The sequence below is a fragment of the Hoplias malabaricus genome, chromosome 1, assembly GCF_029633855.1.
Source record: "Hoplias malabaricus isolate fHopMal1 chromosome 1, fHopMal1.hap1, whole genome shotgun sequence".
NCBI classification, from domain to species: Eukaryota; Metazoa; Chordata; class Actinopteri; order Characiformes; family Erythrinidae; genus Hoplias; species Hoplias malabaricus.
Window position 1 is genome coordinate 47,906,858 of NC_089800.1, and position 16,333 is coordinate 47,923,190.

The following is a 16,333-nucleotide window of genomic DNA, read 5'->3' on the forward strand; positions in this document are numbered from 1 at the left end:
TAGGTACTGATTCCAGTACTGAAGATTTCAGTTTGTGACCTTCTTACTTTTGGATATTTCTTAGTCTTACTTAGAGTCTTGCATTTCTCAGGAAACCCATAATTACCATCATATGAGACCTGGCACAGACAGCTGGGTTGTTCTGATTTGCAGGAATCCTGCTACTATGGTGTTAAAATCCAACTGAAATCTAAAGGTACTTTAGCATGGAATGTCAAGATGCCTGAGGCATAAAGTGCCGGGGCAACATGATTGTTTCATCAATATATTTGTGGGTCCAGATGTACAGTCCAGATGACAGTAACAGGATTTTCATAGTTTAGGCTCAGTATACAACAATGGTCTTAGAATGGAGGAAATCAAGATCATTCTGAAGTGTAAATTTTCAGATTTAGTTCAATGTAATGAATCACAACCAATTTTTCATAGTCCCTTCACATTTAAAAAATAATGGAACAAACTAACATATCTATAAATGAAAGAATTATTAATGATTGTATGCAAAAGCTTTGCAGTCAGTGCCTGCCTGAAATATGGAACCCAAGAACATCACCAAATTCTGAGTTTCATCCATTGAATGCAGTTGCCTTTAGGTGCTGAGAAGCACTGTCCTGTCAGTTTGGCAGCTTTTGACGGAATCATTTAAATTAGTACAAGTTAATCTTGGTTTGATCTGTTCAAAGACTCTTCTAGACCAGAAATTCTGAGACATTTTCAAATCCAAAGTTTTTTTTAGAATTTTCAATATGCACAACACAAAACATCAATTGAAAAAATAAAGGAAAAAAAGACAGCTATCTCTTAATCAGAAAGACACATACACTCCTTATATTACATTGTACAACATATCTAACTATAGAATATCCCCCTTATTTTAACCAGAATCTGAGACCACACCTGAGAAAATATATTTTGTTGTTCATTATGTCTAGCAATGAGGGCTTCAAATGAAGCTATAACAGTCATTAACTTTAATCATTCTACGAGGGTAGGTTAGTTCTAGATTTTCCAGTAATGAAAGATAATTCTTTTGTGCCATAATAAATTCTACTAATGGCAGTTAAATTCAGAAATGAATACCCCAGGGGGTAAAACAGATTTGTCTCCAAGCATGCAAAGCTGGGGGTAAACTCGTAGTATTTTTCCCAACCATTGTTCAAGATTTTTAATCACTACCTCCCAAAAAAAAAAAAAGACTAAAGGGCAATTCCATAATGCATGTAAGAATGTACCAGCCTCTGCTTTACACTTCCAGCATTGGTCATTATCCATAAGCCTCAGTTTTTTTAGCTTTACCAGTGTATAATTAAATCTATATATTATTTTATAATGCATACAATTGCCTAGTGCATCTCTCATAGACCATCTTGCATTGGTCCTCTGCAATATCCAAATCAAAAATATTTTTCTCTGAGATATTTTTAGCAAAGTCTAATCTGATTTTTACTGTTCTTTTTCTTACCAGAGTTCCAACCTTCTGCATTTAACGTTCATGAAGGCCTCTCTTGATTGTAGGCTTTGAAAATTATATGCCTAACCTCCTCAAAAGTGTTCTTGATTAGAAGCTTTGAAAGGATGTTTTCTTATTACAGCCTTCATCACTTGCATTGAGATATGGATATGCATATAGAGAAATTGTATAAGGAGAGTTCCCTTGAACATTTACCCAATGCAAATTCAACACTTAAAACCATCACTAGGTGTTTTATCTCCTTATTTGTTAATCAATTAATGAGGGAACAGGCCACATTAGACCATAACTGTTTATTTTTCAGTTTTCCAAATTCCTTTGATCTTGTAAAATTGAAGAGACAATGTAATTTTTTTTTTCTAGACAGATAAAGCTATTTATTTAGAAGTAAAGCTAAGTCTCTGCACTTTAACTCAATGGACCCTATATATATAGCTATTTTGCTATTCCGTTTTTTGTCAGTGCCTCTTTCAGTTGCATTTAAACAGTAATTATGTGACATAGCCATATTCAAAATGTTGTTTTATTTTCTAAAAAACCTTTGCTACTCAAATATGTAATCACTTGAGGTTTTCATGCTGACCGATAAATCAATTTTTCTATAAATTTGTCTTGTTTTGACCAAAATTTTACCTAGCGCCTGCTTTTTTTTTTTTTTTTCATATTTCTGAATGTATAGCCTTGAAATCATACTCCCACATCGGATATCTTGACACAGATTGTTAGTGTGAGGTGTCTGTTAGTTGAAAAAATAAGCATTTTTGATGCTAATTTATTACATGTCATATTACTGTGACAAAATAAATTTGTAGCATCAGACGGACATATTTTTCTTGATATTCTAAGTTCTGGGATATATGACTGATAAAGTTCTGACAGTCACAGCAGGCCCAGACTTTCAAGAATTTAGTTCAGGGCAAATATGGACAATATCCCAACAAATAAAAAACATTTTGGTACTTTGGCAGTTTTCTCAGATGCGGATAATATTTACAATTATTATTATTATTATAATCTTTTTAAAAAATGATGAAATAATACTTGTTTATTTAGAAAACACACAATAAAGAATTATTTAAGCTTTTTAGTTTATATTTGTTGATCTAATGCAATATTATTTGATGTGAAACCTACACAAACCTTGAAAAACTATAAATCAATAATAGGAATATGTTTTTGCTGATGACTCATATTTTTCTGCCCAGAGACAGCGTGGGTTGACGTTATGTGAGTCAAAACGAAACTGAAAGTAAACAGCGTCTTTCTTGTCCCTTTGCAGCGTCTTTATTTCTGTTTATAGCGAATCTTTAGAATCTTTCATGACAAGGACATAAGACAAAAATTTTGAAGGAGCGCCTTGATTTTTATGTGGTTTTTCACACTGGATTACTCCCAGAGGCTTCACAGCACCGCGATGAGAGTGCTATTTTTTAGAAACGGAGGATCTGCGCTTTCTAACGGTATACGGAGCTCACAGACGCATTCAGACATTCAAAACTTACAAAGCTGATTATATAAGGTATATTTTTCACCCCGCAAAATGCGGGATTCGGGTCCAAATGGGGATTTTTTGTTTCAGATCCATTTTGTGTAATGTGGTGTAGTGGATATGATGAATGTGTATTAATTTCTAATATGAAATTTTGACTTTCTGAAGATGTGATTTTAAATACCCAAGCTTTTGCTAGTTTTCAGAGACATCTCTAACCAAGATCGTAAGGTGAGATAAACCTCCAGAGCAGGCCCGTAAAACCCCCTCCAAAGACCCTTTTTATGACTTAAGGACCCCCAGGGTCAAGGAAAGAATGCAGAGAGACACAGAGACTCAATCTTGATTGAAACCCACAATGCCCTCTTTAAAGGACAGCTTTTTAAATACTGTTAACTCTAAAAGACTCAAACATCCCAAAATTCTTACATGGAAAACAAGTTGTATATGGGCACAACTGTTTGAAATTAATCCCGTTTTGACAATCAAAATAGGTGGAATCAATTTACATGTGTTTAAAGTCATTTTTGTTTATATGAATTTATGTAGAACCAAGGTAGTCACATACTATGTGTTTAGTTGGTTAATAATTATAAAGAAACATGGTTATCTTTTTCTTAATTATATTACTTTGTGTTAACATATAATCTTTTATATTGCAAAGTATTCACTCAGGGATGGTCAAGTCTTTGTCTTGTCAAGTGTCATAAATTCTGTGTGATGCCACTCCCAAGGTGCAGGAAACAGCCAATCAGGAGCAAGAAAAGCTCCAATTCTCCCTCATTGAGGATGAATCAGGTATTCGGGGCGGGTTTTCTAAACTCTAGTTAAAAACCTGTGGCGCCAAATGACACAAGCTTTTTCCAGCTTTTGAGCTTTGTAAGGTTTTTCAAACTTTTTGGGCTTCTGCCCCTTTTTCTCCGATGTTCGACTCTTCACTTGAAGGCTCCAGACACTTGGGGCGTTGTCTCTTTTAGCTTTTTCAAGGCTAAAAGAGTAAAATGACCTGAGTTTTGGAAATGACTCTGCAGGCGTCAGACTCATGGCTTTCTTAAACAGTCTTGGACATTTAAAGCGTGGTCCAGATAGAAACTACAGATTAAGAAGAGCTATAGTTTAACGCTAGCAAAATTTCAACGCCACACCCAGAGCATGAAGGCAACCTTAGACCTCTGACCCTCCAAACGACGACAACGCCACGAAGAGGACTGCTGCACGCACCCTCAGAATGACCTTCTGAGATGTGGAAACCTGCACCGGCGAGACCTGCATGGACGTGCCTCTCTCTCTCTCACACAAGGCAGCAGATCAGCGACGACGAAGAATCCCCACAGAGACCTTCAGAACACCACCAGCTCCGACGGCTGCGTCTGAAAGCCTCGGGAGAAAATGAACGCCCGCGGTTGCAACCTACAAGGCCCGCGTCTGCAATTCTCCAGGAAGTCGTGCCGGAAGGCACCGTCAGCGTCATGCTCCCCGTTCATCTCCGGATACGTAAGGTCACATGGTTTCATGTCTCTCATGGCTCATGGGTTGGTACTGAAAGTTTGCTGGGATAAACAATAGCCTTTCTTAGAACTTAGGACAATAATTATCATAGAGAAATTCCCTCACATATTAATCTCCCTGTTCCCTCATATATCGCTGTAATCCATTTTATTATATGAATGTCTAATCAATATTCATTATTTGATATTATTATTAATAAACCAGTTGTGTGATAAAACCAATCCTTGGTTATTTGTTTGTGTGTGCACCTTTCTCGTATGGAATTTTAACTTCTAGTTCAGATTCCATTTCAGAGTCAAGAACCCACGGCGGGTCAATGAGCATAATTCATTAATAATAGTTAATTCTAGCTACTTTTGCTGTATAATATGTGAAGATGACCTATTTGTCTAAGTTAAAATTAAGACAGGTACGGACACTACATATTAGTTAATGGCTTCCAAACATGGAGCTTAGCAAAATGAATTAAATAATTAATTATTAATTAAATAATAATGAATTATCATTGACTCCGCTATGTAGTGCAAATGCCACAGCAATGTGTGCATACTACTTCCACTACAGTGGTATGTTGACATTAGCTGGGTTTGAACCCAGGTCTGCCTGTTAGGGTCCACAAACAGTGCAACTCAAGGACAATAAATAAATAAATAAATAAAAGCACGAAATTATACAATCCCAACACTGTAATGTGGTCTCTCACCCTGAGGTAGGAACAGAGTACTGTATCTTAACCACTAGACCACCAGGTAACCACAAAAACTTGTGTTCGGTGTGGCTCCAAAATTTTCTTTAATTCTGTTTTCAATTCAACCAGTTTTTATGTTGTGATCATTTAATTAACTTGACAATGCAGGCCATGTTTACTTAAAAAATACTCAGTTTGAGCAGTTCTCCAGTTTGTGTTTCAAAAAGATTCAATGGCTGTTTAACAAATCAGAAATAATACAGTGCATAATAATTTTAATGCATTATGGTGGGCATGGTGGCACAGCAGGTAGTGTTGCAGTCACACAGCTCCAGGGACCTGGAGGTTGTGGGTTCGATTCCCGCTCTGGGTGACTGTCTGTGAGGAGTTGGTGTGTTCTCCCCGTGTCCGTGTGGGTTTCCTCCCACAGTCCAAAAACACACGGTTGGTGGATTGGCAGGTGGATTGGTGACTCCAAAGTGTCCGTAGGTGTGAGTGTGTGAGTGAATGTGTGTGTGTCTGTGTTGCCCTGTGAAGGACTGGCGCCCCCTCCAGGGTGTATTCCAGCCTTGCGCCCAATGATTCCAGGTGGGCTCTGGACCCCCGCGACCCTGAATTGGATAAGCGGTTACAGATAATAATGAATGAATGAATGAATGAATGCATTATGGTGCATTTAATCATGAAACACTAAGTTTGGAAATAAGTTGTTTTCTGAAAAATGTATCTTAAGAATTCCAAGAGTCTTTGTAACAAACACAGAACTAGTTTTGGACAACAAGTTTTAATTTAAGGTCAGTGCAAAAAAATTGTTATATTTGTTTGCCCATGCCCAATTTATTCATAATCATAGGAAGACATAAATTGTCAAGGGAAACAGAGATTAACTGTTAAAGCTACAAGTATGACATAGCCTCCTGAGAACAGCAAGAGATAAATATAAATAAAGACAGGTACAGGTAAACCTCTATACATGTGCTTGGAAAGCAAATGCTCTACAAAACAAACACACATACCTTGTTTTTTATTATAATTATAGGGAGCAATACTACACTTTTATTGTCTGTGCATAATGTAAAATGTGTACTTTTTTGTGGTTTGTTTTTGACGCGAATGAGATATAAATATTAGAGCTGTTTCTGCTTTCTGACTAGCTATAAAAATGTAATAGGTATTCACATAAAATTAAAGAACGTGGTACTTCTCTAAATTCAGTTGAATCTTTCCCCCTTCATTATGGGCAACATTAACTATGCATTATTTTACCTAACAAATTTAAAATAAAACAGTCAAGAACATTAATTTCTCAAATTTACTTTACATATTTACATGTAAACAGAGTCCATGGCTCTTCACCTTATTTTGCAATAGAAGCTAAACTGACACATACTTTGGAGTTCTAATGTACTATTGACAGTACATACGCATCTTGCTTTGTCATTTGGTCTTGTGTTTATATTTCAGCAGAATGCAAAATATTCCAGTACAAAACTTTTCATTCATATCTTTCAAATTCAGTGGTTTCTATGATTTAGGAGAATGGAAACATTTTCTATTCATTCCCTACTTTTTGATGTTTTTATTATCTACTACCTCAAATTCAGTTCTGATATATTTAATTGCTTCCCAAAGAGCTCTACACTCTCCTATGTGTGTACTGATTGGTTTAATGTCTGTGGTGGACCTGTGCTTACCAATATTTTTTGTACCAAACATGCTACTTAGCTTTTTATTTAACTGGAATGGGATTTCACTTGCAGGTTGTTTAATACAGATGTTTTGTATTCATTACATTGGTGCATTTCAGTCTACAGTGCTGGTGTGGATGGCTCTGGATAGATTCTTTGCTATATGCAGACCATTTTATTATCATGAATACATGAAAATGCCCAACTTTCTCAAATTTGTTATTTTGCCAGCAATAAGAAATATAATTTTAATTACCACAATGGTCTCTCTGGCTGGAAAGTTGCAGTTTTGTATTAAAAATGAGATTGATCATTATTTTTGTGAACATATGGCATTAGTTCAGCTGGCATGTGGAGATATTTCTCTAAACAACATTGTAGGACTTACAGCTGCTTTTCTAATTCCAACTGCAGATGTTGTTTTTTTTACTGTATCATATTTAATAATACTCGGATCTGTGCTAAAATCTGGAAAGCCTCTCTTAAAAGCTATTAACACTTGTATTACGCATATAATTGTCATGGCAGTTGCAATAACTTTTGCACTGATTGCCTTTATGTCTTACAGAATAAGAAATGATTTCTCTTCTAGCATACGTGTTTTTCTGAGTACAATGTACTTACTCTTCCCCAGTTGTTTTAACCCGATTATTTATGGAATAAGAACAAAAGAAATTAGAGAACAATTTTTTAAATTCATGAGTCGAATAAAGTTTTTACCACCATGCCGTAATAATCCAGATAGAAGTATTGTCATGTAAGCACTATATCTATATTGTGTATTATAAGTGTCCTAGGGATATTTTAGGCTATGTCATTCATCACAGACCTTTGTAAAATGAAGGTATGCATCCGATTATATTTTATATAATTAATAATGAATAGTGATGCTTTTTTTTACAGCAAAGAAAATATCCGGACTGTTATTCAAAGACATTTCCTATGGTAATTACATTTTTAATAAAAGTTATATAATTTAAGTTCTTTTTGTAACCAGAAATGACATTACCCATGAATCTAAATTAAGTTTTATTAATAAGAACGTATATGAGCAGCAAATGTATGTATATATGCAGCTATGTATATATGCAGCAAATGGCAGTCCAGCATACCAAGCTTGCCTGGTCTTGCTGTTTTTCTTCTTGGTAGATACTGTGCAAACATGTTGCTGATAACAGAACAGAATTACATTGTTTATGTATAATTAGTGTCAAATTTTCAACAGCTCAGCAGAGTTTAATGTTTTATTCTGTTGATTTATTGGTAATTCTCAAAAGAGGGAGAAAACAACAATGCTTCAAATAAGTAATCCTGGGATGTCCTTTCATGTTCTCAATATATTCTAGTAAAACATGTGGAAAATGTTCTTTTACGTTTTCTTTTTTTTAATGACGGATAGTTTGCTATTATAGTTTAATAAAAATAAACCACAGTTAGATGAAAAATGTCAAATGTTTCTTTAAAAAACTGTTTTACTCATAAAAGATGATAGCTGTTATAGTGAGTTTTGACAGGGAGAGTAGGGATTTAGGAAGTAAAGCATACCTCATGAGAATAATAAGAGTTGCATATAAAGACACTTTTGCCTTCAGATGTTAAGAGCGCAATGAATCATCTCTATAGCAGGAGTATCATATCTCAATTTCTAGTGTCTGAAGAGAGCAGTATCTGTTTCAACAATTAAGCTTAATGTAGAGTATGTGTACTTTGGCTTTGACCTTTGAATGAAAAATATTCAACAAGGTTGTGTAATATTTTAAACTAATATAATAGTAATTCATTCATATTATTTAAAGTACATGACAGATCTGTAGTTAGCAAATCTTTTACCATATGTTTGTGGGTAATGCCAGTTGTAGACAAGTATTTGTATTTAGGGAATAGAATTAAATTACAACTTACTGTAAAATTTGCAAATAGAAATTTAAAACTTAATATTAACTATTATAAATATTTATCAAATTAATATTTTAGTAGTTTATATTGCAGTTTAATTAGTATTATTAATGTAACTAATATTTCTTTCAGTATCACTTCTAAAAGTTTCTTGGCTCTTGAGTATCATGCAAAATCTTTCTGCACAAAATGTTTCATTCACATCTTTCAAATTCAATGGTTTCTCTGATTTGGGAGAGTGGAAACCTTTTCTGTTCATCCCATATTTTCTCATGTTTTTGTTGTCTACACTGTCAAACTCAGTTCTCATATATTTAATTGTATCTCAGAAGGCTCTACACTCTCCTATGTGTGTACTGATTGGTCTGATGTCTGTTGTGGACTTATGCCTTCCAATATTTTTTGTACCAAACATGCTGCTTAGCTTTTTATTTGACTGGAATGGAATTACACTTACTGGCTGTTTAATACAGATGTTTTGTATTCACTATGCTGGTACATTTCAGTCAACTTTACTCGTGTGGATGGCTGTAGATAGATTTTTCGCTATATGCAGACCACTTTATTATCACAGATACATGCAAATGCCAAACTTTCTCAAATTTGTTATTGTGCCAATAATCAGAAATGTAGTCTTGATTACCACAATGGTCTCTCTGGCTGGAAAGTTGCGGTTTTGTATGAAAAATGAGATTGATCACTGCTTTTGTGAACATATGGCATTAGTTCAGCTGGCATGTGGAGATATTTCTGTTAATAACATTGTAGGACTTTCAGCTGTTTTTTTAATTCCAACTGCAGATGATATTTTCTTTGCTTTGTCTTATTTCATAATACTCACATCTGTGCTAAAATCTGGAAAGTCTCACTTAAAAGCTATTAACACATGTGTTACACATATAATTGTCATGGCAGTCGCAATAACTTTTGCACTGATTGCCTTTATGTCTTACAGAATAAGAAATAATTTCTCTTCTAGCATACGTGTTTTTCTGAGTACAATGTACTTACTCTTCCCCAGTTGTTTTAACCCGATTATTTATGGAATAAGAACAAAAGAAATCAGAGAGCAGTTTCTTAAATTTGTGAAACAAATACATTTTTAAGCACATGATTTATAAAAACTGAACAACTGAAACCTTTTTAGAAACCACACTTGATAATTAACCCAAGTATTAGTTGAGACATATTGTTATTCTGCATTCTCTTACTACAAGTGGGAATTTGTTTACTATTATTAAGATTTTCAGTAGTGAGTAAATTAATAATTGTCATCAATATTAAAGGAATCAAATATCCAAACAAAATTATCCCATAGCTCATATTGTGTATATTATGTTTTGAATGTTTTTATGCTGATTTTAACATTCTAATAACAAAAGGAAATTACTATTAAAAATATAGTTCACATTATTGTATTTAGAATTATATTTTGTTTTTTATCTGGATGTGTATATACCTTAATTACCAAGGTCACAATTTTCCTTGTATTCATTCCTTTGGTGTGTAAAATTACTCGCTAGTGCTTCTGTGGCAGTAAATACTCTCCATGCCTCTTTCCATATATGCTGCTTTTTTTAAATTAATCCTGCTGAATAAACAAAAGAATATGGCTTTTTTAAATGTCATTTAGTGTAATGAACCCTGTTAACTGGGTGATACTGTTTTTGCATTTATTCTAATATATAGTGGACATATAACACTGCCAAAACTTTGAGAAGGCCAGTGCTGCAGAACTAGATATCCATAGGCAGGATTCCTCATTGTGTTTTTATTGGATTAGACTAAAATGGGCTCCTCTTAGTACAACTTAACCCTTACCTTGTCCCTAACACTAACCCTAACCTCCCTTGAAAATGGAGCTGGATGTGACCTGACTCTACCCAGGGGGTTTCTGCAGTGAGGAGTACTTGAAAACTTTTGCCAACTTTCATTGTTTGTGCTAAACTCTACTTATCTAATTAATTAGTGATGAGTGGAAATATAAATGACACAGCTGACATGATGTTTATATACTCTGTTAATAATATCAGTCCATAGTAATTGCTTAAACAATGCTCCAAATGAGCTCAAACCTTCATCATCTGATCTTTCTTGTAGTGAAATAAAAAAATCAGACAGGGTCCGCCAAGCAAATTAATACAATGAAGATTATATTGAGAATGTAGAAAAATATTATTGTTCTGTAATAGGGCTGTGCCATATCGTATCAAGGGCAGTAATATCGTCATAATTTTTAAAACGATATAAAAAATCAGTATCGTGATATTAGTGATATTCAGACTTGTTTACGTAATGATGTCATTCCGTTACCCATAATATGGCATAGGTTCTTTACGTGAGTCCTTTAGCCACAATTAAATACAGCAGGTAGTGTCGCAGTCACACAGCTCCAGGGGCCTGGAGGTTGTGGGTTCGATTCCAGCTCCGGGTGACTGTCTGTGAGGAGTTGGTGTGTTCTCCCCGTGTCTGCGTGGGTTTCCTCCGGTTGCTCCGGTTTCCTCCCACAGTCCAAAAACACACGTTGCAGGTGGATTGGCGACTCGAAAGTGTCCGTAGGAGTGAATGTGTGTGTGTCTGTGTTGCCCTGTGAAGGACTGGCGTCCCCTCCAGGGTGTATTCCCGCCTTGCGCCCGATGATTCCAGGTAGGCTCTGGACCCCCCGCGACCCTAAATTGGATAAGCGGTTACAGATGATGGATGGATGGATGTCTTTGTTGTGTAATGTTAAAGAACTCATATTTCATAGTAGCAAAGTAAACGTACATACACTGATGTATGTGTGTGTAATGCCACAAAACCAATTGAAAAAATATTTGTATCATCAGTTCTTCCTCAAATTGTTTTTTTCACTAATGAGGTGAGCCAGAATGGTGACTAAATAAATGAATAAAGTTGATTTATTTTTTAATTAGGAAAAATGGGCAAGTATAAGTATCTGAGTTATTTGGGGGTACAAATTATGATGGCTATGACTGAATTATTATGAAATTATGATGGCTATGAGTGAAAGCATTTACAAATTATGTCTTGTGAGATTTTCTCTTTGTATTGTGATTAGCTCCTACCAAACATAACCCATGTAAGGACAACTGATGAACTGAGACAGGTCATGTGTCACGCCCTCGTCCCGTCTGGTCTGTTTTCTCAGCTCTGTTTTCTCAGGCTTTGTTTTGTTGTTGTTTTAGTCCCGCCTTTGTTCCGCCTCCTTGTTCGTCACACTCGTTATTTGTCTCAGGTGCGTCTTGTCTGTGTTTTGTATTTATGTCCCCTTCACTCACTTCCTGTGGTCGTTTATTTGTTCTTGGTAATGTTTCAGCTGTTGTTCTTGTGTTTGATTCCAGTTGCTCGGTTTGTTAGAATCCCTAGTTATGTTGTTTCTGGTTCTCGTTTGTAGTCTTGTTCTTTCTGCGATTCCTGTTTGCCCTCAAGTTCGTTTGTGTTTGTTTTGTATGTTTCGTGTAAAACCCCACAAGCCTAACATCATGAGTGCCCAGGGCTCACTGAAATGCGTATAACCAAAGTCTAAACTGGTTCAGTTCCACAGAAAAGCTGTAGCACAAATTGGTGAACACATCACATATTGCAGTGTATGGCAGGGTCAAAGTTCATTAATTTTTTTTTTTTTTCCCGCAATGCCTGCTTTTCTCAATTTGTTACATCAGCAATTGTTGTCTTGGTGGCACTGTGTTGCTCTCAGAAGCTGTGGCCAGACCATAGTCTCTTGAGAAAACAAATGTGTATAAAGAGTCTGAGACATGTCTCATGGTCTAATCATGTTAGGAAGAATAACATTGAGTTGCAAGTCACTATACAGCCAGCAATATTTCAACATCTTTTGCTCAGTGAGGAGAGGAATCAATATTAATGCCTGAATCAATGCTGAATAACTAGGTTTGGAGACTTCTAGCAGCATTGCAGGTATTATCCTGTTGTACAGGTTTTTAGGGAAATGTTTTTCATTGGATACTTACTGCTTTTTAACACCTGTGTTTACAAATGTTCACTGTAAGATGACAATGAGCATCATGTATGACCTTCCTATACAAAATATTTCATTCACAACTTTTAAACTTAATGGCTTCCGTGATTTGGAAGAATGGCTTCCCATTCTATCAATTCCATATTTTCTCATGTTTTTGTTCTCTACCGCCTCAAACACCATTCTCATATATTTAATCATATCTCAGAGAACTCTGCACTCCCCAATGTTTGTGTTAATTGCTTCAATGGCTGTTGTGGATCTGTGTTGGCCAATATGTTTTGTACCAAATATGTTGCTTGGCTTTTTATTTGACTGGAATAGGATTTCACTTGTGGGCTGTTTAATACAGATGTTTTTCATTCATTATGTTGGTACATTTCAGTCTACTTTACTGGTGTGGATGTCTCTGGGTCGGTTCTTTGCTATATGCAGGCCTCTTCATTATCACAGATACATGCAAATGCCCAACTTTCTAAAGTTCATTGTTGTACCAGTAATCAGAAATATAATCTTGATTACTACTATGGTCTATTTAGCTGGAAAATTGAAATTTTGCATGAACAATGAGATTGATCACTGTTTCTGTGAACATATGGCATTAGTTCAGTTGGCATGTGGAGCTATATCTGTTAACAACATTGTAGGACTTACAGCTGCTTTTCTAATTGCTACAGCAGACTTTGTTTTCATTGCTTTGTCCTATGTACTAATATTTGCTTCTGTCATCAAATCAGGGAAGTCCAACTTGAAAGCTATTAACACTTGTGTTACACACATAATTGTAATCACGTGTAGTTTATTATTAGCCTTGATGTCTTTTTTGTCATATAGAATAAGAAATAACTTTTCTTCCAACAGCCGTACTTTTATAAGCACAATGTATATACTTTTATCTAGCTGCTTCAACCCAATTATATATGGATTAAGAACAAAAGAAATAAGAGAGCAGTTTCTGAAATTTATTAACAAAGCCAAGATCTTCCACAGTAATGTAGTAATGTAAGATTAAAGTATTGTATCTAATAATTTAATCTAAAATAGTATACACAATTCTAGACAAGTTTGTAATTTGGTAACTATAAAGCTAATATTCAACGTTGGGTGTTCTGAAGTAATGACAAGCCCTTTTGTAAGTCTCTCTGAATAAGAGCGTAGCCTCATGGTCACAGTAAGTTACAGCCGACCATTTTAATTCGCTGACTAACACAGCTTGTCTCAGGTCCTTAGTCTTTGTCAGAGCATGTCTATGTCATAGAACTAAAATCTTTATTACAACCAATAGGAATGCAAGTATGACAGACAGTTTGAGCGCCAAAATAAGCCATGTAACTTTTTTATTTATTTATTCCATTTTTATTACATGTAAAAAACCAAAAAGAGTAGATACAAAATTAAATATTTTAAAATGATTGTAGAATACATTAATAAAAATATTGGCAATAAAAACATTGTTTTGTGACAAATGTCAAGAAAATTTGTTTCCTGTATAAGTAAATGTTTTCTGAATTCCCCCTTTTGTGTCACTCACTAATACCCTACATAGAGTTCTACATAGTACATTCTATATAATGATTAGTGAATGAGTAAACAAGTTTCTAAAACAAATTTCTGAAAGCTTTTGCTTATAGTCTGTTAATCAGATTTTTTTTTCTTTTTAAAACATCTCATGAATTACATATGACCATTCCCACCTGAGCTAGCAAACTACAATCATAACGGAGTCAGCCAGACTGGGCCAATTTGACCTGTCCAACATGAACATATATTGATTGGTGCAGATAATGATTTTAATTGGCAAAATAATCATAGGCTTATAAAATTCACTTCAGCATTTTGATATTATACTTCAGTAGATCTGGTTAAACAATCCTTTACTGATTGATGTGAGTAATATGATCTGTAATAAATTGTCATAATAATTTAAAGTTTCATATAATTCAATGTTCTAAATGTGTTACGTTGTGAAGATGCATTTTCGTTACTGTTCTTGATAATAAAAACTTTAATTTAAATTTAAAAAATTGCCCTCGTGGTAGATGTGCTATTAAATTAGATCCTTCAAGGAAATTGAGTTTGACAGCATGATTTTACAAACAGATATTCAAACAACATTTACCCACCTTAACCTAAAAATGCTGTTTTTATATCATCATTCCCCAACTGGAATCTATTCTCAGAATCCTGAATATATACTCTGCAAAAGACTTTCAGGCTAAAGGACTTCTCGACAGCTCTCAGAATGTGGGCAGAACTACATACCAATTATATGTAACATACTGAAATGTTTGGAACACTTTAATATAAACAAATCAAATCAAACTTTATTTGTATTGTGTTTTTTTTCTGTTAAGCAGCTTTACGAAATTCATACAGCTTAGTATGTCCCTCAATGCCAACAGAACAAAAAAAATGACTGATTTCAGACATAAAAAAGAAATATATACAGTAATAATAATATAACTAAGGAATATGTGCAAATATTTAGGTGTCAAACCATTTGTGTGCAATGCAAAGGTGACTGGTACAGTGGCAGACTGCAAAAAGTGCAAAAGTGGACGTGCAACTCCACATAGACAAGGACATATTTTATAGTTATCAATGATAAATGACAAGGAAAATTTGCCCCCCCCCCCCCGCCCCCCTCTCTCTCTGTCTTTCTTTCTGTGTATGTGTATGCGTGTGTGTGTGTTGGGAGGAGGTTCAGAGCACAGATGGCTTGTGGGAAGAAGATACTCCTCAATCTCTCTGTGTACCTTCAGAGAGTGAAAGCGCTTCCCTGACCACAACAATCAGTGTCTTCTGCCCCCCACTTTCTATTTAGACTCCAGGGGCTCTACATGAAGGGGCTCATTTACTCCAGATCTGTGGCACAGGGTCCTTGCTCACATTAAGTGATCCCACAATATTTGCATTTGTCAGCTGCCCCTGCTCTGCTGGAGCATGGCCTTTGTCTATGAGAGGCGCTTCCAGAACTTAGACTAAAGCAAGCACCCAACTACAGATGAAGAGCAAGATTTAGCACTACGTAGGTCTGGACACATCTCCCTGGACTAACCAGGATAAGAGCTTCCTGCTGAGGATGGAGAAGCTGGCTCTGATGATGGTCCTGGAATATAGGGATGTCTTCTCCTCCCTGGAGCTACAGGTGTAGGACATGACAGAGCACATTGGAATCTCCACTGAAGTGAAGAAGAAAGGCAGCTACCTCCTAGAGGGATGGGCTTTCAGCTTTGTGTACTACTGCATGTAGTTCATGTCGGTGGAATATTGATGGGGAAGACTTCTCTTTAGCAGCCGAGCAAGGTGCTGAAGAAACATCCAGTCCTGGACCTGTACCGACCACTTATGGAACAAACACCTGGACCTGTTCCTGTTGGTCTGGCCTTGTCTGGAACCAACGCACTACCTGCTACCACCCCACTCCCAAAGGCATGGATGATGTCATCAAATACAAATACAAGAAGATAAAAGAACATGTCTCCAAATAGAGTGAGTGATCTTGGGCTCCTTTTCACTTCTGACATTTTTTTACTAGATTTTTACAAATATTATAAAATCTGCTCCAAAATCAAAACTCAAACAAGCATCACTGGCTTAAAAATTCACA

At 35.5% G+C, this 16,333-nt stretch overlaps 3 protein-coding genes across 3 annotated transcripts; all 3 read left to right on the plus strand.

Moving 5' to 3' along the window:
* The first annotated feature begins 6,616 nt into the window (after positions 1-6,616).
* LOC136668218 (olfactory receptor 52K1-like) lies at positions 6,617-7,606 on the plus strand. Its single transcript, XM_066645631.1, has one exon. The coding sequence runs from the start codon at positions 6,626-6,628 to the stop codon at positions 7,604-7,606; it is 981 nt and encodes a 326-aa protein (XP_066501728.1). The 5' UTR covers positions 6,617-6,625.
* A 1,296-nt stretch (positions 7,607-8,902) lies between these two features.
* Positions 8,903-9,847, plus strand: LOC136668286 (olfactory receptor 52K2-like). Its single transcript, XM_066645759.1, has one exon. The coding sequence runs from the start codon at positions 8,909-8,911 to the stop codon at positions 9,845-9,847; it is 939 nt and encodes a 312-aa protein (XP_066501856.1). The 5' UTR covers positions 8,903-8,908.
* A 2,907-nt stretch (positions 9,848-12,754) lies between these two features.
* On the plus strand, positions 12,755-13,729 carry LOC136668363 (olfactory receptor 52E4-like). Its single transcript, XM_066645885.1, has one exon. It carries the CDS (start codon positions 12,755-12,757, stop codon positions 13,727-13,729), a length of 975 nt encoding a protein of 324 aa, XP_066501982.1.
* The last annotated feature ends 2,604 nt before the right edge of the window (positions 13,730-16,333 follow it).